Here is a 21,446-nt window from a genome sequence, read left to right on the forward strand (position 1 = left end):
TTTTGTCTCTTATTTGAGCAGTCTCTGCTGCCGCCAGGATCTGAGGCCATGGTGCTGCCTTGGTGACTCTTGCTGTCCTTGTCTGGCATCTTGTAGTTTGTGAGATGTTAGGGTTTTGTGACTTAAAAGACTATAGGGCCTTGGAGATAATTGGGTGAGCATTTATGTGGTGTGTGCTGTTCAGGGTTGTGTTCGTGCACCCTCCCAAATCTCCCAGAGCGGTGTAGGGAGTCAGAAAGAGAAGCAGAAAGGATGTGAAATAAGGGAGAAGATTTAGGTAAGGAGGAAAAGCCAGCGCTAGGAAGAGAGCCCGCTGGCCCTAGCATGCTGGTTGTGCTCAGTCCCCACTGCCTGACCTAGCTGTGAATGAGCCAGAGGTGTTTGCCGCTGGAGGAAACCAGCTGGTCCTAGCCACATGTCCCATGAAGTCCAGGGGGACAGGGAGGGTGGGGAGTGCATCTTGTACTCAAAAATTCAAGGCAAATCGTGGGGTGTTGGAAGGGAGTAGTATTTGCAGTGTTTCTAGAAGTCAAAATTGCTGAGAATTGCAGACACAAACATTACTTGTGCAGGATGAGAAAGAAATCAAAACACCTGTAAGAAGAAGAAGGAAACTACAGGATTACAGCAGTTGCTTCTCCAGTAAAGCTGGAGTTACGGATTCCTGAGTGGTCCGAGCTCTGCTACAGCTCTGCTGCACGGTGTGAGCAAGCGTGAGCGGGGTGAGGGAATAACTTCAGGCCTGGCTGAGTCTCATGGGCTTTGTTCAAATATTTCCTTTGTAAACAGGAGTTCTCTTAAATGCCGAAAACTTCTTTGTGGGGGACCCTGTGTTTGACACACATGAGGCTGTGAAAAATGTGACAGAAGGTGTGCTGTCAGCTCCATGGCAAGCTGTGGAGGTAAGAAGGGTTTGCTCGTCCTGCTGCTGCAGAGGGAGTCCAGGAAAACACAGGCAGTTGGGACCCTTGTTTGTCTCGCAGGTGATGGTGTTCCCTGAGCTGGTGTTCAGGCACGAGGGATATTTGACTGCCCTGGAGTTTGTGACACAGGAACTGCATCAACCCGTTCAAGTGAGGTTCCAGGTGCATAGACCAATAGATGGAGAAGGTGAGGCATCTCATCTCAACACTTTTGGTATTGTTAGAACTGACGCCGTCGGGGCTATGTCAAACTGAGTGTGTGTGGCCTTCTTGTGGCCCCTCTATCTTCAAAGCAGAAGCTTTGAAGCCTTAAAGGCCCAGAGATGTGGTTCAATTTTTTGAGGAGACTCGAGTGCAAAATCTACAGGTATGGTTGGACAGCCTGAGGTTGCCTTGGAGTAATGATTGTCCTGGAAAAATGAATAGAGGGAGAAGCCTGTCTCAACGCGTGAAGAAAACGTGAGTGTAAAGAACATGTGTAGAAGTGAATTAATCTTCTGAGTTATACATTTATACTTTGGGAAGGCATGACATATCAAATGGGAATGTCTTCTGGTCCATCTGGCCCCACAGGTTAACAAGGAAGAACATTTTCCTGAGCCCATTTCTTCCTGATGGATGAGATAATCTAATAAGCTTTTTATTGTACAACAGCTCAATAGTCACAGTTTTGGCAACAATTAATTTCACAGCAGAATGTTTGCTATAGCCGTAGGGTTGGCTGGTTACAAAAGGATATTTTTTGACACTGAAAAGCTGATACTTTGACATGGAAACATTAACTTAAGAAAAGTTGCTTAATGTGTTTTCAACGTCAAAGCCAACTCTGGTTTTGCTTGGACTTGCTTTTGCTTGAACATAGATCTCTTTTTAGATTGCAAATTGGTGCATTCTCATGGGAAAAGAGACTAAGTTTGTTTTTAACAATCTTCACACCTTTGTGACATTTTCCTGTAAACCAGGACACTTGTCTTACATAGTACCGGGATGTGTTGCAGTTACAGCTTTTATTAAGAGTGGAGAAAAATGGTGAATTTGGAGCAAAGGAGAAGTGCACTAGAAGTGTTGCTTTCTCTTTCACTTCTTCCAGACTACCAGGAGGGAAAAAATGCTACCGAACCATTCCACACTGCTCAGGATGATGGGAACTGGACTCTACTTGAATGTCCTCCTGGTTTCCAGTGGTGTCATTTGACTAATTTGTGTTCATCACTAAACAACTGCTGCAACGCAACCAAGTGTGCCAACAGTTCTCTTGCCAGCAGCCCTACCCCCGTTTCCCTTCAGCACAATGAAAGCCAGCTCAGCTATGAACTCATCAAGGAATTTCTCTTTACAATACCAGCTGGCCCTCGTTCCCAGTATCTGGTCAGTGTTTATTAGCTGCTGTAACCAGTGAGTAGGTGGGGTGGTTTTCTCTTGAATGCTTTGGGTAAATAAAGAATTGTTCCCACTTTGCAGATGGAGATACTGAACTCCATTCAAATGAAATTACTTGCCCAGTGTCACACATGCCAGCACTATTTTCCCCGCTCTGAGCCATGGACTCCTTGCAGTAACTGTGGCAATAGCACAGTTGGTCAACAGGCTGTGCTGGGCTATTCCCGTCACACTGAGGAAGCAGAGATAGAGCATAAAACTGACTTCCGTGTTAGCACATTTGATTCAGAGTGGCCAAGGAGAGCAGAGTGGTGAAATGTCTCCCCATGCTGTGTTTGGATCCGCGGCTTTTCTGTTGGTTTTCACTCGGCAGTAAATCCAGCTGTCTTGCTCAGGCAAGAGTTGGTTGCTGAGTGCTCTTAACTTGAGGCATTAATCCAAAAACGTCTCCTCTCTCTGCAGGTCACATTCAGAAAAGAAAATATTTTTGTCAGGGCTGAGGATGTCTTCAGTATCCAGCACAACGCAAGCTTGGGCTTACTCCAGTGCCAACCAAGTACCACATCCCCTTACAGAACCAACGTCTTAAGCATGAACTCTTCAGAGTGGGCACTTGGCCTGTCCGACAGCTTCATCGGTGCCACCTGGATAAACAGCACGGTTTGCTCTCTCCGAGTTCGCTATGCTGAGGAACAGCTGGTCCCGGTGATCAGCCCCCACAACGCAGGGCTGGAGCATCCAGGTCGCTACATGGTCAGAGCCAGTGTGGACAACGGGGTTTTCAGCGCCAATCTGTCTTGCAGTTTCTGGGTGGCTTCCCAGGTGTCAGGCCTGCGTGTCATCCATCCCACTCCTCAAGGTGGCAGGGTCTACCTGCCATCCAACCACACTACCCTGGTCGTCAAACTCTCCTCAGGGGTGAACGCAACAGCTAGCTGGCTGAGAGACAACCACACCTTCCCCTTCGAGGGGTCCTGCCCAGTGGCTGTTGCACCACTGACGGCAGACTGTGCCAGAGAGACCAACGACACCTGGTTTGCTGTGGTCAGCCTGAGCGGCCTCAGGGAGGGCTTGAGCACCCATGTGCTTGTTGCAGAGAACACCGTAAGCTCACAGAACATCACCATCACAGTGAAAGTGGAGGAACCCATCCGCGGGCTGCGGGCCACCCCTGACCCTGAGAGCAGAGTCCTACTAAATACACGAGTGGTGAGTGATAACTGCTGCTTTTAATTTGTCACTAGCGTTTTTAGCCTTTAGCCTAATGGTGCGTGTTTGGCTCCTAAGGAGGGCTGGGGCTTGGCTCCACACTGGTCAGGCGTAGCACTGCTTGCTGCTAAGCGCCGGCTCCCGGGCCATGCAGACAGCGCTGCTGCAGACACAGGCATGTAGCAGAAAGCACTAGTGCTCTCCAGCAGGAAGGCAGCTTACTTGTACATTCACTTTTATTCTCTCAGAGGTAAGGCAGCACCTCCTGTGAGGGGGAGACTGGCTTTCCAGTTCCGCAGAACACCAGAGGCATTATGAAAGGCCAGTATTTATCTTCTTTTGACTTGTCAAGGTAGCTATTCCTTTCGGTGTTTAGATTTGCTCTACTAAATCCTTACATCAGCTGGCTGAAGCTATAAAAATGTTTCATCCATCCATCAAACGCTTTGGAGTTACTCTGGTGTTTTCAGTCTTTTTTTTCTCTAATGCCCTGTCCCCAGAAGTACAACCGAGACCCGGGAACCTGTTCAATAAATGCCCATCAGTATCTACGAAGTGCTCTGTTCAACCTCTGGCTGCTTATGGCAGAACCCTGTCCCTGCAATGCCTGCTGATCTCACCCTTCCTGGCTGCCACGGTCTGCTCAGGAGGCACTGTAGGAGTGAGGAGGGAGCCGACCCTGTCCAGTGCAGGTCAACCATTTTAGCCTTTGGGTCAGGCACCATCAATGAACAAGGGTCAGAGGCTCAGCTTACAGGTGTAGCTAAAGCTGAGTTGTTTCCACAAAGATACCATAAAGTTTTTTAGACAGCAATATAGACCTGATCACAAGAGCAGAGCACTAAGGTGTGGGAACAGGCAGTATGGGTTCTGCTTCCTGCTCTGCTATCCATTTATGGAGTCAGGGTCTGCATTTCTCTATTAGCAACAAAGCCACAGATGATCCTGCACCTCTGTCATGCTCTGAGGGTGCTGCCTTATAGGTGTGTGATGGCTCCCAGTCTGGCCCTGCTCCCTCTCCGGTTTAACTGGAGATCTCCTGGGAAGTGCTGTGCATGCTTTTCTCTTGCACTAGTATAAAATGTCCTCGTGCCTTTCAGAGCTACGTCCCTGTGATGGATGCTGGGTCAGATGTTACTTTCCGGTGGACAGTAGATGATAAGCCATCTTTCACTTTTTACAATGTTGTCTTCAACGTTATCTACCAAAGCCCAGCTGTGTACAAGCTTTCGGTAAGCCAAGGCCTTTCCCATTATACCATTTCAATCCTGGGTTTCCATCTCATCCCACAAACTAAGTAGGAAAAGCAGCAGGGAGAGGAGAAGGCAGAGTTGAGTTGCGGAGGTTTTCACTGTGCTCCTAAACGAGCTTGTCTGCTATTTCTCACTGAGCTGCTCTTGGAAATGCAAATAGTAGGTTTCTTCCTATTCTTCCATTACAGCTGACTTAACTGTCTTCCTTGTCTTTGCTTTCTCCTCTTTTCTCCATGTTCCCCTTTCTGTTCATGGAGTGTCTGTCCTTCCTCCTCCCCAGAAGGAATGAGGCAGGGAGCCCCACTGCAGGGTGCCGGCCACTGCTGTGGCAGGCAGGAGATGTGGATTCAGAACCAGGCAGAGGCAGGATGCAAACGGAAGACTTTCATAGGCAGGACAGAGCTTCTGCCACAAGGTCTTCTGGTCTCTGTCCTGTTCTCTTTCTGCTGGTACAGACCGGAATGCTGGATTTTGTCATGACCCCAGAAGAAGGATAGAGCAGAGGGTCTGGGCAGAGAGAGGTATCTGTTGTGGACTCTGGCCAGAACATCTTTCTGTATCATGCCCTGTACTGCTATGCAGAGTCCTGGTCTGGCTCTGAGCTGCTTTATCCGTTTGCAGGGTAACTGCTCGCTTCCTGAAGTGACAGCAGCCCTAGCTCCGAGGGCATGCTAGCACTAATTTGCTTGGTGCAGCACTACGCTGAGTAGCACTAATTTGCTGGGTGAAACACTGTGCTGACAAGCCTGGATTGCTTTTACTTACAGAGTTGACAAGGTGGCATTAGTCTGGAGTCTGCTGGGTTCAGTGTAACAGGTCCACAGAAGCCTAGATAGAAACTTCTTTGATCTGTTGGGGCGGGAGGTCTCTATTCAACTGGGTTTGAAGGATCCCTTCTGTCAGCAGCTCAGCTCTTCTGCAGGTGACCAGGTGGCAAGATGCTTCATCATTAGGGGCCATGTCAGTGTTACATGCCTAGATAATCTTGAGGATCCTGCTGTACTTCTGTCATGTCTCTTCAGTCTCTTGCCCATCCATTCTCCCTTTCCCTCCTCTGCGCAACTTTGCTCTCCCTCTCTGTGCTCACTACATTCAGGATGCTGGAGCTGCACTTGGCATGCTTGGTTTTATGAGTGTCTCTCATCCCTACTCTCTGTGCTTGGAGCCACTGTCCTAAGGAAACTGGGTGGCTGTTGCCGCCTTGGTGGCAGCAAGTGATTGGGCTCAGCAGCTGGAGACAGCGGGGCACCTTGGAGCAGGCAAAAGGGTAACTGGCAAGTTCAGAGCCAGGGGAGTCTCAGGATAAGAAGATGTTCTCCTTGTCCTCTTGCTGTAGAACCAGTCCATCCTTGGACTGACTTTAGTGGTGGAGATGTGGTGGTTCCAGCAACAGGTGGCTTTGCCAGGTAGGTGGTTTTCCAGTCTATGCCGCTTCCCCCTCAGGCTATTGCCCCTTCCTCCCTGTCCCAGAGGCTACTCTGCTCTGACCTAACCTGCTCGCCTGCCTGGGGGGACCTCTTCAGTACAGTGAAGCCCCTCTCTCAGGAGAGGGCAGCACGGCAAGGTGATCCCAAATGCATTCTTTGTCCCACTGTCCTTCCCAGCTCACTGCCTCCAACCACGTCAGTAACTTTACAGTCAATTACAATGTCACGGTGGAGATGATGAATAAGATGAAGAACCTGACTGTTTTGGGTGTCCTGCCGGTCCTCCCTCAGAACAGCACCGTGGAGCTTACAGCAAGAGTTCAGGTTGATTCAGCTGTGGATGCTATGTTCCTGTGAGTCCTTTGCAAGTTGCCCGAACTTAGGATCTTACTGTGCATAGCTTACCAGTCTTGCCTGTGCTATTTCTCTTCTGAGGGCCAGCTGATGTCAAATGGCCCATTTCTCAGCTGCTGTCAAGTTAATTTGAAATCCCTGCAAGTGTGGTTCAGTCACACTGGCTGGGATCTATAGTTCAGGCTGAAATACTTTTCTTTTAAACGATTGCAATGTCACTTTAATATTGGGTTCCTCCTCTTCTTACCGATGCTGTACTCCTCTCACAGCAACAATTCTACAGCGTTGGGCACAGCTACTGCTTTGATACTTGGCAATAGGCATTCTGTGTTTTTTCTGGAAACCCAAGTCCTGAGCCTGAAAGACAGCCCTAGGCCAGGCTAGGATTCCTCTGGGATTTCCATGATTCTCCTGTTGTGCAGTGTAACATGGTTTGCATATTTCTCCAGGTGGGATTTTGGAGATGGTGTCCAGGAGACATACCTGTTCAAACCTCCCTACAACAAGTCTTTCCTTGTTCCTGATCCCAGTGTCCATGAGGTTGTAATTGAGCACAATGTTTCACACGTCTATCAAGACCCAGGTATGCTCAGGACAGTTCTTTGGGGAAGAAGGGGCTCAGGCATTTCTGTTGCATGGGCGTTACAAGGCACCTTCCAATAAAAAAAAAGGCTTGAAAGACATTACCTCGTTCCCGAGCGAACAGAGTGACTGGAAGTCTCCAGCTGTTGACATCCAGTGTAACTCTGTTCCTAGAAGTTTGTCCATGCTGTAAGAAGTGGGTCCACCACACAGTCGCCTTTTGGGGCAGCCTCAGCAGATAGATGAGTGGCAGGCAAGCTCCGTGCTGATGGGAGGGGGGTAGGGAGGACTTCTGCGGGCAGCGGGAAGTGGGTGGTCTGTTTTGTGAGCTGTCCTGGTTCCGGCAAGGATGGGGTTAATTTCCCCAAGGAGCCGGCAGGGGAGGCACGTATTCCATACCACGTGACCCATGCCCGGCTATAAGAGGTACTAGCCGGGGCGAGGGAGTCAGTCGCCACTCGGGGGTGGGCTGTGGTGGTGCGGTTCTGGTCGGTGCGCTGCGTGGCGGTACTGTAATCGCGTTCTTGTATTCCTTTACCGGTGTTACTGTTTTTCTTTCTTCTTCCCTTTGTCTGTTTTGTTAAATTACACTATTTCAACCCACGCGTTTTGCCCTTTTCTGCCGATTTTTCCCACGGCTGTGGGAGTCGAGCGAGCGGCTGCGTGGTTCTTTGTTGCTGGCTGAGGCCAGACCGCAACATGAGCAAACAAAGAAAATCTTTTCTCTGTATCTGTCGGATTGGCTTCTTACTTGGTGTTTGATCCTCACATGCATGGCCTAGTTGTAATTCCTGCTTGTCTTGGACTGGAGGAGGGAAGCCCAGCATGTCCGCACTGCAGGGGCAGACTATCTCCCTGCAGTCCCCTGTCATGGTCCCCATGCTGCTGCAGAACTGAGGAAGGTGTTGCATAAGCATGTCCTCACGGCTGGTCTTTTTTTGCTCTCTTCCTATGCAGGCGAGTATGCCCTGATGGTTGTCGTGTCAAACCAGTTTGAGAACCTCACCCACTTGACCCCAGTTCACATCCACAGTTATCTGATTGATGTGAAGATGGAAGTAGAGGAGGATGTTTTAGTTGTGAGCCGTCCAGTCACCTTCAGAGCCGATCCATTGCCATCTCCTTACGGCGTTGTGTACACCTGGGACTTTGGGGATGGGTCCTCACTGTTCATGGAAGGCCAGTCTACGGTGACATACAGCTACCCCAGAAGAGGGGTATATAACATCACTGTGACAGCAAACAATACCATAAGCACTGTGGAGACAGTTGAGTGCTACCAAGTGTTTGAAGAGATAACTGGGCTCCGTGTTTCCGCAGATGAGGCAGCAGAGCTGGGAGCATCTGTGACCCTTAATGCTTCAGTGCAGACAGGGGACAGTATCACCTGGATATTTGATATGGGGGACGGGACAGTGCTGAGGAGTCAGGTGCCAGTAATAGAACACGTGTACATAAAGGACATCAACTGCACTGTGAATGTGACAGCTGTGAATCCTGTGAACTCTGTCTCCCAAACTGTGCCTGTTCGGATATTTGTCCTGGAAGTACTCAAAATAGAGCCTACTTCTTGCATCCTTGAGCACCCGGATGTACAGCTTACTGCGTATGTGACGGGGAATCCTGGTGAATACATCTTTGATTGGACTTTTGGAGACGGCTCATCCAATGTCACAATCAGTGGGGACCCTGTGGTAATGCACAACTTCACCCGAAGTGGGACATTCCCCCTCTCCCTGACTCTCTCAAGCAGGTTTAACAAGGCTCACTATTTCACCAGTGTCTGTGTGGAGCCAGAGATAGTCAATGTCACCCTTCTCCCTTCCAAGCAGTTTGTGAGGCTTGGTGAAGAGAGCAGCTTCCAGGTCAGTGCTGTGCCTCTCTACCAGTACCGTTACCGCTGGGATTTCGGGAACAATGAGTCCACTAGATCGAGTGGGACTGAAGTGACCTACACCTACAAGAACACAGGTGTCTTCCTGGTCACGGTGACCGTCTCCAACAATGTCTCTTTCAACAATGACACAGCGTTTGTGGAAGTCCAGGAACCAGTTGGTGTAGCAAAGATTGAATATAATGGGACAAGTGTTTTGGAGCTGAACCAGATCTACCTGTTCTCTGCCAGCATGAATGGAACCAAAGTGAGTTACTGTTGGGACTTTGGAGATGGCACTACCCAGCCTGGCCAAGTTGCTACCCACTCCTACAACAACACGGGCCATTACACTATTAGTGTGATGGGCCAGAATGATGTGAGCTTTAATGAGACCATCATCAACGTCACAGTGAAACGTCGCCTCCATGGGCTGACCATCAATGCCAGCAGGACAGTGGTGCCATTAAATGGTTCAGTGAGCTTTGTAGCCACGCTTGTAGCTGGCAGTGCCATCCGCTACTCCTGGATCCTCTGTGACCGGTGTACTCCTATTCAAGGCTCCTCCACAATTTCCTACACTTTCCGGTCTGTGGGCACATTCAATGTCATTGTGACAGCAGAGAACAAGATCAGCTCGTTGCAGGACAGCATCTACGTCTACGTCCTGGAGCAGATTGAAGGCCTGCAGGTGGCTAGCAGTGACCTGGTGGAGGATGTCTACTTCCCGACTAACAAAACACTCCATTTGCAGGCAGTGGTGAGAGAGGGAACAAACATCTCTTACAGCTGGGTAGCCCAAAGGGATGGCAATGCTGTGCAGACCTTCACTGGGAAAACCTTCTCCTTGAGCATCCTAGAAGCTGGAAACTACACTGTCTATCTGAAAGCGACTAATATGCTGGGATGTGCAACTGCTAACAGGACACTGGAGTTCATTGAAAGCATTGGTCTTTTAAAGCCTTATGCCTTCCCCAACCCAGTTGCTATTAATGCCTCTGTTAACATAAGTACCACCATAACCAGTGGCACTGGCATCACGTATGTTTGGTACCTAGAGGATGGCTTCTCTCCTGTTACCTCTGAACCCTTTATTATACACTCCTTCCAAAGCCCTGGAGTAGTAGAGATTGTCATTGGAGCAGAAAACAAGCTGGATTCAACCAATGCAACAATTCATATCTTTGTAGAGGAGGTCATAGAGGGGCTGAGTATAGGGACTGCAGAACTGGACTGTAGGTATGTCTCATCGGGCTCCACGGTGGTCTTTGAGGGGGAGCTGCAGAAAGGGACTGAAGTGAAATGGCTTTGGGAGGTGCCAAATGGCACGTTGACTGGCCAGTCTGTGGCAGTCATGTTTCCCACAGCAGGGTTTTATACGGTCTATCTGAATGCATCGAATGACGTCAGCTGGGCTCTGGCCAGCAGGAATATCTCAGTGCTGGACAGGATTCAAGGACTGGAAGTTCTTGCCAGCAAGAAGGTGGTGGAGCCAGGGGAACAGGTCACCTTTGTGATCAGGATGTTGTCGGGTACCTCTGTGAGTTACTTGGTGAGCATAAGTGGGGACTACTCTGTGGTGCTCAACGGGTCCAAGTACACGCATGAGTTCACCAAGAGCGGTGATTATTTGGTGACTGTGACAGTGCAGAACCAAATCAGCATCGCACATGCCCAGGTACTCATCTCTGTCCTGGAGGCCATCCGTGATGTCAGGCTCCTGAACTGCTGTGAGGAAGGTATACCCACGGGCACAGAGAAGAGCTTCAGTGCCCAGGTGGGAAGCGGCACCCGTGTGTCATTCTCCTGGCAATTCTCCCTGTGGAAAGAGCAAGGTCTATCTGTGGTCACTGTGGCAGGAGAGAGTGTTTCCTACACTCCAGAAGCTGCAGGGCTGCTCAAGATTCACCTCAATGCCTTCAATGACTTGGGAGGTATCAATATCACCAGAACCATCCAGGTCCAAGACCCAATAGTCCAAGTCTCCCTCACTGCCTCCAACGCCTTTGTCAACAGGACAGCACTATTTGAAGCAGCAGTGGTGCCCAGCAGCAGGAGTGTTGAGTTCCTGTGGACCTTTGGGGATGGCTCTTCCACTCAAATGACCAGGGTTGCAATGGCCAACTATTCTTACCTGAGCCCTGGGGATTACCTGGTGGAGGTGAATGCCACCAATCTCATCAGCTTTTTCATAGCCCATCTCACTGTCACTGTCAAAGTTCTGGAGTGTGAGGAGCCAGAGGTGGAGTTAGCCTTGCCTCCTCAAGTAGTCATGAAGCGGTCCCAGAGGAACTACCTAGAGGCACAGATTGACCTCCGAGGATGCATCAAGTACCAGACAGAGCACCTATGGGAGATCTACCGAGCACCCAGCTGCATGAACTTGGATGACTCCAGCAGGATCCGTCTGCCGAACGTTGATGTGAACAGGCCCCAGCTAGTTATACCGAAGCTTGCCCTCGAAGTTGGGAACTATTGCTTCATGTTTATTGTCTCCTTTGGAGATACCCCACTGTCCAAAAGCATCTTTGCCAATGTAACTGTGATACCAAGTAAGCTGGTCCCAATCATTGATGGGGGATCATACCGTGTATGGTCCAACACTCAGGACTTAATCTTGGATGGGGAGAAATCCTATGACCCGAACTTGGATGATGGTGAACAGACTCCATTGTTATATGACTGGTCTTGTACATTCTCCTCCAAGGTAAGAGCAGTTTTGCACAGCCAGAGAAGGTGATCATTTGGGAGCTCCAACTGCATGTGAGCTTCACTATAAACATGTGTCTGGGTTGAAAGGGTGTTGAGGGGAGCTTTTGTGAGCACCTCTAACAAAGCTGCTCTGGAAGGAGGGTTGCAAACGTTTCCCAATTCCTAGCTTAAGATGATGCTACAAAAAGAGAAGTAAAGAGTTGTGCAGTTCAGGCTGCTGCAGTCCAGGGCTGTGCAGTGTCCCTGGGCAGGGCAGAAGTGTTGGCACTGGAAGCTGAGGCATTCACATTGCTGCTTCCCTTGTACTTGGCCTCTGGTTCACAGTTTCAGTGCAGCTGCGTCCATAACCTGAAGGCATTACAGAGCTGCTGGTTACAGCCCAGGGAGCTGAGGGCTCTGGTCCCTCTCCTGTTAACAGTTAAATGTCTCTAATTCCAGCAGGGGCCAAAGTTAGACTTCAGAGGATTCAAGTGACCACAAATGATGGTCACTATGGTCACAAGCAGGTCATTGTCCTCACATAGTGAAATGGTCTGACCCTACAGTGATAGAAGGTCAAGGGAGAACTGCCCTTGACATTCTTATGGGAGATCCACCTCAGGAGCATTTTTTTGATTGAATGTGGGATTCTTTTGCTTGTAAAAATTAATTGTTTTCTATCTTTACCTCAAAACAGATAGACATGGAGTGTGTGTGCATTAGACTTTTGAGTTTAATGTGAGCACTTTGTATTGTTTGACAATGCTTATAAGCTATTTAATGAATAATTAATTGCTATAAAATAAGAATTTGAAGTTCAGATGAAATACAGGAGTATTCCTAGAGCTGCTTACTAACCTAAAGGATAGGATAATGTGCTTTATTGTCCACACACCACTCCGTTTCTCCCACCCCAGTGGTGGCATTGCACAGTAAGATCTGTAACAGGGACTTTGTGTGGATCTGAATGTTTTGGCTGTGGACTAACCCAATGTGCACCTGTACCAAGGAGGGTTTGAAAGTTCTTTTCTCCTTGCAAGCAGAGCTCGGCTGCAGGGTGCTCTCTGAATTTCAGTGCCAAGGAAGGAATTGTCACAATTTCCAAAGCTGTATTAGAAGCAGATGTGGAGTATACGTTCGACCTCACCGTCAGGAAGGAGGGTATGAGTCCTGAGGCAACAAATCAAACCGTACGTACCACAGACAACTGTCGTTTTCTGTCCTTGTGTACCTGTTGCTGGACACAGCCAAGCTGGAAGTCCACAGCCCTTTTTCTAAGGAATTTTCTAGAGGAGAGCACTGCTGGCTCAGGACCATGCCTAGCTGTGGGTGACTTGCCAGGCTGCTTGCCCTGGCCCCATTCGAGAGTTGGAGTCAGTTCAGCTGGGTGTGTGGAAGTACCACTATCTGCCTGTGCCAGCCAGCACAGGAAAATGGGAAGCAGATTTTAGGGCATCGCTGGGGCTTCATAAATGATCCTGTCTGGGTCACTGGCAGGAATAAACACTGGTATTTCTGTGATCTATTCATCTTATGCTGCCTTGGGCACCACTTTTTGCTTGTCCTGCCAAGTTCTTTTAGTTTCTTCCTTCCTTTAGACCCTGTGTTAGTCCTTCTTTGTGCAGAGGCTGTGTTAGTGACCCAGCCCTGGACAGTACTGGCTGCTATTCCTGGGACTGAAGAGTCTGCGACTGCAGATCTGCCGTAGGAAGATGGCAAAGGAGCCCGTGGTCGGTACCTCTTCCAACATTGTGGGCAGTCCTGGGCTCTTTACGTGTCACAGCATCAGGCTGATGTTTGCCCAGAGAGAGCTTCCTAAGAGCTGGTAGTTAATTTTACTGTCTCCTTCTTCCTGTCCTTCTCTTCCCTCCTTCTGATTTTTTTTAAGGGAGGGTTTTTTTAAGTGCATGTTGTTTATGTCAAATTAAGCCCAACGCTGAATGCAACTGCAGTCCGACAGCAGTTATGGTTTATGTCAGAAACATTCATCGTGGTGCGTTTGGCAATTAGAGATATAGTTAGCCTGAAAGTGGAAACTCTTACTGCCTGGGTTTTAAACCAAAGCTGGAGGATAAAAAGAAAAAAATTAAATTGATAGTCTTTCAAGGACATTCCGTACTATCTGGTTTCCATGCATGAGCGCAAAACAATGATTCCAGTGTCGCAGGAAATTTGCAAATACTGTAGGAATGAATGAAGCTTCAATGCGCTCCGGCTTAGTGCTGAGGAATATTTATCCTCTTTTAAAAGTCTGCCATATTAAACAATGTCTTCATTACTGTCTTTCTTTGAATTTGGAATATTCATTATGCCAGAGCAGAGGCCTCTGTCGAATGCTGGACGACCCCGTTTCCTAGGGGATTACAGGAATTTAGACAAAGTACAGGGGTCAGAGCTCAATAACTGTTGTATCTGAGCCACTGGTGCTTCTAAAGCTCTCCTCTCTCTTGAGTGGTTTGCTGGGGAGGTGTGGTAGACATCTTGAGATGTGCAGCTTAGATCTGAGCTGAAACCCTGGAACAATATGCCACTGTCTGGAATAGGTGATTCTTCCAGGCTGCAGAGCAAAATATGTTTGATGCACAGTGGGAGCTGTGTTTTCTGGCTATTTTTGTCATCATTCCTGTCTCTCAGGGACATAGGTAGTGTCAGAAATTATGATGGTTCTGCACAGACAGTGCACTCGAGAGCCCAAGGGTCAGGTCCTGAAATGTGGCATGTGGTTCTAGTCCAAGCTCTGTAGACCAGAGCAGGGATGGGGGAGAGAGAAGGACCATGCTCTCTGGCTTTGCACAGGGCAGCACATCCTCAGTAAACCCAGGCTCCCTGGCTCACCCTGAGCCCTCTGTTACTCTGGACTGTAAATGCTTCCCATTTAGCAACCTTCCGAGTCAAGGACAGGAACCCATAACCCCACACTGCTGTGCCCATGGCAGATCTGCTGTGACCCCCCTGTGTCAGGTGCTCCACAGCTACAGAGGCAGGACCAAGAGTTTGGCCCACAGAAAACAAAGGAGACCTGCAGTTGCCTCCCGGGGCAGGTGCTCACCAGATGTTTGATCTGTGCTCTAATGGAGACTTTCCTCCTCCCAGTTAGACTGCTCCTCTTTTCCAAACTAACACGGATCCTGTTTTTTTAGGGCTAAAGCTGTCCTGAGATGGTTGGTACAGCAAAATGCTTCAGTTAGCATCATCCCCACCTGACAGCACAAGCAGGACTTGCTGGGAATTCAGCACAGGGTACCAGAGGGACATTTTGAGAGTGATGTATGTTGTTAAAAGGTGTGAATAAAGTAAATCCAGAATTACCTAGAATGGCCCAGCTTGGCATTGTGTGGCTCTTGAAAATCAGTGACAGAAGAACTTGCCCTGGCCAGTGTAAGAAAAGTGATGTAGTTTAAGTCTGACCTGAAATCCTTTGGAAATCCCTTTCTGCTGTTTCCTTAGCGCAGACTGGGCTGGTGCAGAGAGATTCCTCCTCGCAGAACCAGGTGCTGGGATGTCTGCTTACCTGTTAGATGTCTGTATGCTTGTCTCAGATCTTTCTGATGGAGCATCTTGCTTTCCCAGGTGTTCATCAAGAGAGGGGGAGTCCCTATCGTGTCCCTGGAGTGTGTTTCCTGCAAGGCTCAGTCTGTCTATGAAGTTAGCAAGAGCTCCTACATCTACCTGGAGGGGACCTGCCAGAACTGTCACAACGACTCCAAGCTTGGGGTAAAGTCATTAGCAATGCTGGTCTTTGCTTCACCTTTGGTGGGCTTCAAGGAGAAGGGTAGAGTCAAAGACGACAGACCAGAAAGCTGTGTGAGAAATAAAGTCCTGGACCTAAACTGCCATAGAGACAAGGAGGGGAAACCATAAATGCAGTGGCAAGCTGGGTCTGGATGAGGGCATGAAGAAGACTGGCTGATACTGGTCTCTTCACAGCCCCTGGAACTGCCTGCAGGACTGACTTGCAGTCAGAAGTTTAAAACAGGCCCTGCACGGAGTTTGCCGGGTGTGACATGGGGCTCTTGTGTGCCATGCCGTGTCTCGGCAGCATGGAGGAGGCTAGGAGAGCCTGTGAAGTAGGTTTCCTGTGTCCTGTAACCACTGGACCCCTTGTGAAATGTCCAGAGCTTTCTTTGCCCTGGGTTGTGCCTGCAGGCTGTGGGACACATGGCCTGTCAGTCCATCATCAGTGTCTTGACCTACCCAAGGGCAAGTCCTTGCTGCGTCATTTTCAAGCCAAACCCATGAGTGACCAGCTCTTTTCACACAAAAGCCACTTTTTTCCTAGAAGAGGTCTGTAAAGTGTTTTCTTCCTGCTGATTGGCATTTTGTCCATTATTCTGGTGGCTCAAGCAGAGGTTGTTCAGTCTCTTCTCATCCCCCAGTCCCTCATACCCTCCTTTAGTTACAGATTCCGCTGCACAGCATCTCTGCAACCTGTTGACTTAAGCAGGTCTCAGAAGTGGAAGTTCTGTTGCGAGAGCTAGTCTGTATTGCTCCCAGCAAGCCCAGCATGTACTTGCATGGCACTTTCTGGCTGGCTATCTCACCGTTCGTCTTATCACATTTGTACATTTGTGCTATTGACAGTAACCATCCAGGACACGTTCAGCTTGAAGCATATAAAACATGGTATCCCATGGAGACTCCACCAGTACTTAATTTATTTCCTGTGTTTTGTATTCTGTATTATGAAATACTCTGTCAGAGGGTGATGTAATCCCAGAGACTAAAGTAGATCTCACAGTGGAAATATTCCCACCAGACATTTTGGAAAGTTTCCAGTTCTTGTTGCTGTAGCACACAAGACTAAAGCTGAATTATCAACTGCAAATTTGGCAGATGGTCCCACTAGAAATCTGTTACTTTTTATAAGAGACTCAATCTGAAAACATTTTAAGGACATAACTTGAGATTTAAACAAAACCTCTCCTGTCTTTCCCCTTTTCATCTCTATAGAGATGGGCAGCACACAGCTTTAAAAACAAGTCTCTCATCCTGGACAAAACAACTACCTCCACTGGCAACACAGGAATGAACCTGGTCTTGAGGCAAGGGGCACTGAAGGATGGGGAGGGCTATACTTTTACCCTTCACATCACAGACCTCACAACAGGGGAGGAAGGATTTGCCTCCATCGATCTGCTCCCAAACCAGCCACCCATTGGAGGATCCTGCCACTTGTCTCCCAAAGGACCCCTCAGGGCACTGATGGCAAAGGTGCACTTTGAGTGTGCAGGTGAGAGCATACGGACAGCGGTGTTGGGCACTTCCCAGCCCTCTCTGCTCCTCAGGGTTTCTTATGACCAGTGTCTTGCCAGCTGCCCTTCTTCCCACAGATGCTTTCTTTAACCCGAGCTCCTACCCCAAAGCACTGTTGGCCAGGGCTGAGTTGAGATGTGGATCTTTCCATTTCTGATCCCTAAAGCTTAGACCATGAGCAGCTTTGTGTGCCCAAATTATGGAGCTCTAAAACTCATGGTAGCAGGCAGGCACTTTTTAAAATCCTAATTCATGTAGTTGAATAGTGATATCCGGGCCAGGACAGTACTTGCAGAAGAAACTGGTATTTCAGTGCAGGAAAAAATAAGATAGGTGCCCAAAACTGAGTCACACACATGTGGGAAGAGTCAAAAGACAAAGCACTGGGATCTTGTCTGCCATGTGGGCTGGATGTTCCCATCGGCAGTTACCTTCTCAACCAGCTGCAGAGACAGCAACAACGAGTCTAGCTTTGGAAAAGTGGCCTGGCTGACGTCCTGTAGCCTTGGGCCAAGGAATAAGTGCCTTTGAAAACCATATTTCCCCAAATGATTAGTGTTAGAGATTAATGCTGTCTGTGCACAAATGCTGGGAAGCCACGCTGCAGAGGAGATGATGAATTCTACTGGTTCTGGGGGGGAGGGCTGATCAGCAAAGCCCAGCTTAAGCTGGGGGAGAAGCAGAAGTGTATTCAGCGTGATATGGTTGCAACTTTGGTATGTTTTGAGCTACCCAGAATAATTAAGAAATTGATAGTTCTTTGGAGTGGTGGAAATTTTAGCTTTTAGTGGCTGTTTTAAAGCTGAAGTGAAACACACAGGATACAGACCCACTGGTCAATGTCCAGTGCAGCGAACCCTGGCAGAGCCAGCGCCTTCACTGGTGCTCACTGGCAAATGTGTAGTGAATTTTCCAACTGCCCAGCTCCAACAAGACTCCCCGTAATTCCTGAGAGCTCCTAGGAAACCTTTGTGCAGGTTTTATCCTAGATTGCGTTGTTCCTGAGATGTTGAACTGCCTGAGGTCTGCACTGAGCCTCTGTCTAAGGTCAGGCTTTGCAGGGCTTGTACAGAAGCTGTGGCCTTGGGTCAATGCTCTTCCCAGCCCAAGTTATTCCCATTTTTATTTTGCTCGTGAACTCTTCACAAAGCTTTTTAAATGTTACAGGACCCAAATGCCTAGGCAGAAACCCTTAAACATCAGAAAAATTCAAAGAAGCTCAGAGCTTTACATTGCAGGCCCTGAAGACATCTCTCCAGCCCAGTGGAGTCCTTAAGCTGTCCCCTAATGGTGGGGACAGCCTGTCCCTCTGCCAGAGCAGGGTGACCCCTTTCTGGGGGCAGCAGTGAATACTCAAGGGTTGGGACACACCAGGGGAGGGAAGGGGCACTGCCAGGCAGTGCCAGCTCTGACGGATGGGCTGGGCTTTGGGATGGTGGCTGCAGCCACCCCGTGCCCTTGCCCCTGTCAGACCCCCTGTTTGGGTTTGTTTTGCAGGCTGGCGAGACACAGAGGACGCAGAGGGCCCGCTGGTGTACATCCTCCTGGCATCCCGCCGCAGGGCCGGGCACTACCATGAGTTCTGCGTGTACAAGGGCAGCCGTGCCGAGCACAGCGCTTTCCTGCCCCCGGGCTTTCATGAGAGCAGCTTCATGGTGTCCGTGGCAGTCCTCGTTCAGGACCAGCTGGGAGCGACCGTGGTGGCCATTAACCGGTAAGACCCACTGCTCGAAGGCTGGGCTTTACACAGCCGTGCCAGTGTCCAGCCGAGGCTCCTGAATCAGTCTTAACGGCTTCACCACTGCGTCCCTGTCCAGAAGGCCTTGGCAGATCTTGGGTGAAACATTTGCCTCCTGGAAGAGGCTGTTGGCAGGAAGGTGAGGGGAGGCTCAGAAAAAGTGCAATACAGAGAATTCCAGTCTTTGTGGATCATCGCTCAAGGAGGGGACTTCCCCATAAATTCCTGCTTTCCTGACCACCTCCTTAATTCCCTGGTGACACCTTGCTTTGAAGGCACAATGTCACTTTCTCAGATCTCTATGCTCTGTGCTCCACCACCTTCTCTGCATCAGGAGCCCTCAAAGAAGAGTTGGCAGCACCAAGCTCTGGTGCTCCAGGTGGCCTGGTGTCCCTCTGCTGAGAGCCAGGGAGGTCTCATGTAGCCAAGTTGGAGAGCATGTGCATTTGAACAGGGTGGAAGGGATTGCGGCTCAAGTCTCAGCAGGGCCAGTACTGTGAAAGCCCAGTTATCCCTTCTGCAAATGTCCCTTAGTTTCCAGCATGCTCCATGTGGGTGACAAGTGCCCACAGGTCTTTGGGCAGCATACCGAGTTGGTCTCTTCTGCCTGATGGAGCTGTAGCACTGCTTCTTCTCAAGGCTGATTTGCAGCTCCCAGCAATGTACGTGTGCTCCCGGCCTCCCAGGCTGGAGCGTGTGGTCCTGCAGTGCCTGCAGAGGAGGATCTGTATCCCAGCTGTTCCTCAGACCCCAGGGAAAGATGCCAAAAGCAGCACAGCTCCTCACAGCACACCAACCTTGTTTTTAAGTGCTCTTTATGCTCCATCAAACTAAGCCTGGATTTTCTCCTCTGGGGTCAATGCACCCGTGTGTGTCCTACTTCTGCAGCTTCACGGAGCTGGACCAGTGAAGCATCAGGCTTCAGGTCCACGATGTTCGTACATACAGCTGGTGCAAACTGGGTACCAGGGCGAACACCAGTAATGCTGTCGTTGTTTAACCACCTGATCCCCTCTCATCTTCCTTCCCAGGTGAAGGGCAGATTCTGCCCCCTTCCCCCAGTCCCATTTGGTAGTCTGCACTTAACTCAAATGCCTCTTTCCCTTGGCAGCTCCATGGAAATCGGCTTACCCGAGGGGTTCCCCAGCCTCTCCCACTGGCTCTACAATCAAACTGACACCGTGCTCCAGGGCTTAGTGAAACAAGGGGACCCTCAACAAGTTATTGAGTATTCTCTGGCCCTCATCACCATCTTAAATGAGGTAAAGCAGCACTCTCTGCCCGAGAGGGGCCGGCAGAAGGCCTTGCAATCACCAGTGATGTTCTCTGTCCAAGTTTTGTACAGCAATGTAGGGAAATGACTAATACTAGTTTTTTATGTAAATCAATGTACATGCATGCTGGGAGCGAGCTGGAGCTATTTTCATGCATCAAAAAGAGTAACAAGCTCCAGACACACAATGACCAGGGAGAGCAGAGAAGCTGCAAAATAAAAGAGGTCCCAGAGAAGGCAGTGGCCTGGGTCTCTCCCATGCAGCCTGCTTTTTTGCCCTCTAAACACTGAATTTAGAAACAGAAATCTTAGCCCAAATTCCCCCAGCTCTTTCATGCTTCCCCTGAGCCAGCCACCCCACTACATCTCTGCAGGGCTGGAAACTCCCTGTAGCTGCTCAGGTGATGCTCTGGGTGCTAAGGAGACCTCCATGTTCTGACTGCTGAGCTAGTGCAGCTAGAAACATCTGCCTGCATACAAGGGCTCTCCACAATGTAGGACCATCATCATCCTGGCAGCATTCACTTTCATGCCCACCTAAAGTAGGGCCCAGTCCCTCCATGTGCATCTCTATAGGCAGGGCAGGGATTTCGGTCTATACTCATGCTTTCCTCCCCGGTAAGAGCCTCCTGCATGCCTGGAAGCCAGGCAGGGGCAGTCCCCCTGAGCACAGGCACTGTGCTTAGCTGGAAAAGGACTGCACACTGGTATACTACGTAGCTGTCAAGTGCGAGGCTGTTAAGATAATTGCTTGGAAAGCACAAGTGAAATTGAGGAAGTTCTGCTGAAACAACAGCTCATTAGATCACCTTCTGGGGAAGAGTACAGGCAGGGAGATACAGAATGCAAGGAAGAGGTGACTTCAGCACAGTTCATCATCCTCTGAAACAACCTGTTAAGTTTCCTCGCTGTACCTGTTTTTATACTCCCCAGTACGAGCGGTCCATGCTTCTAGAACCTGAGACTGGGAATGAATTTGAGCTCCGGACCTGGACTCGCAACAATATCACAGAAACCCTGAACTCACTGAACGTGAACACAGTCGATGATATCCAGCAGATCTCAGCAGCCTTGGCGCAGTGCACGGTACGTTCCCCATCACCACCTCCAGCCTCCTGCTCTTCCAGGTGCAGCCGAGATGCTCTTCAATTCTTGTTCTGCTTCCCTGTCTCTCTCCCCCACACACATACCAGGCAAGGAGGACATAAGGGTTTCTGTAGTGATGTCCTAAGTATTGTCAGCTCTGCCCCTGGCCATGTCACCAATGAAGCAGGCATGGATAAGATGATGTATTCATGTGCTGGAAGACAGCACCTAAGAATTCTGTGCTGCTTCTCTGGTACCAGCCTTGGTGTGGCAGCTTGCTAGCCATTAGGTTCCTTAACTTGCAGATGGAGGCTGTAGGACAGGCCTCAACAGACTGGAGAAGAGCTGGAATAAATTGCTGGGGGAGTCGCAGGATCTCCGAGGACAGGCTGAACTCCCATCAG

General features: G+C 49.4%; 1 protein-coding gene across 1 annotated transcript in view; it reads left to right on the top strand.

Moving 5' to 3' along the window:
- The window catches only part of PKD1 (polycystin 1, transient receptor potential channel interacting), a gene marked incomplete at both ends in the record, with an annotated part of 96,062 nt that overhangs the window by 52,624 nt on the left and 21,992 nt on the right, over window positions 1-21,446 (top strand). The window contains 14 exons of the mRNA XM_082490521.1: window positions 790-902; window positions 984-1,110; window positions 2,014-2,291; window positions 2,766-3,512; window positions 4,613-4,744; window positions 6,370-6,545; window positions 6,996-7,129; window positions 8,086-11,708; window positions 12,733-12,882; window positions 15,263-15,406; window positions 16,643-16,922; window positions 18,443-18,659; window positions 19,795-19,945; window positions 20,890-21,042. Coding sequence (XP_082346647.1) covers window positions 790-902; window positions 984-1,110; window positions 2,014-2,291; window positions 2,766-3,512; window positions 4,613-4,744; window positions 6,370-6,545; window positions 6,996-7,129; window positions 8,086-11,708; window positions 12,733-12,882; window positions 15,263-15,406; window positions 16,643-16,922; window positions 18,443-18,659; window positions 19,795-19,945; window positions 20,890-21,042 — 6,425 coding nt within the window. The remainder of the gene's footprint in view (window positions 1-789; window positions 903-983; window positions 1,111-2,013; window positions 2,292-2,765; window positions 3,513-4,612; window positions 4,745-6,369; window positions 6,546-6,995; window positions 7,130-8,085; window positions 11,709-12,732; window positions 12,883-15,262; window positions 15,407-16,642; window positions 16,923-18,442; window positions 18,660-19,794; window positions 19,946-20,889; window positions 21,043-21,446) is intronic.

This window comes from Vanellus vanellus (genome assembly GCF_965231255.1).
Source record: "Vanellus vanellus genome assembly, chromosome: 14".
Taxonomy (NCBI): Eukaryota; Metazoa; Chordata; class Aves; order Charadriiformes; family Charadriidae; genus Vanellus; species Vanellus vanellus.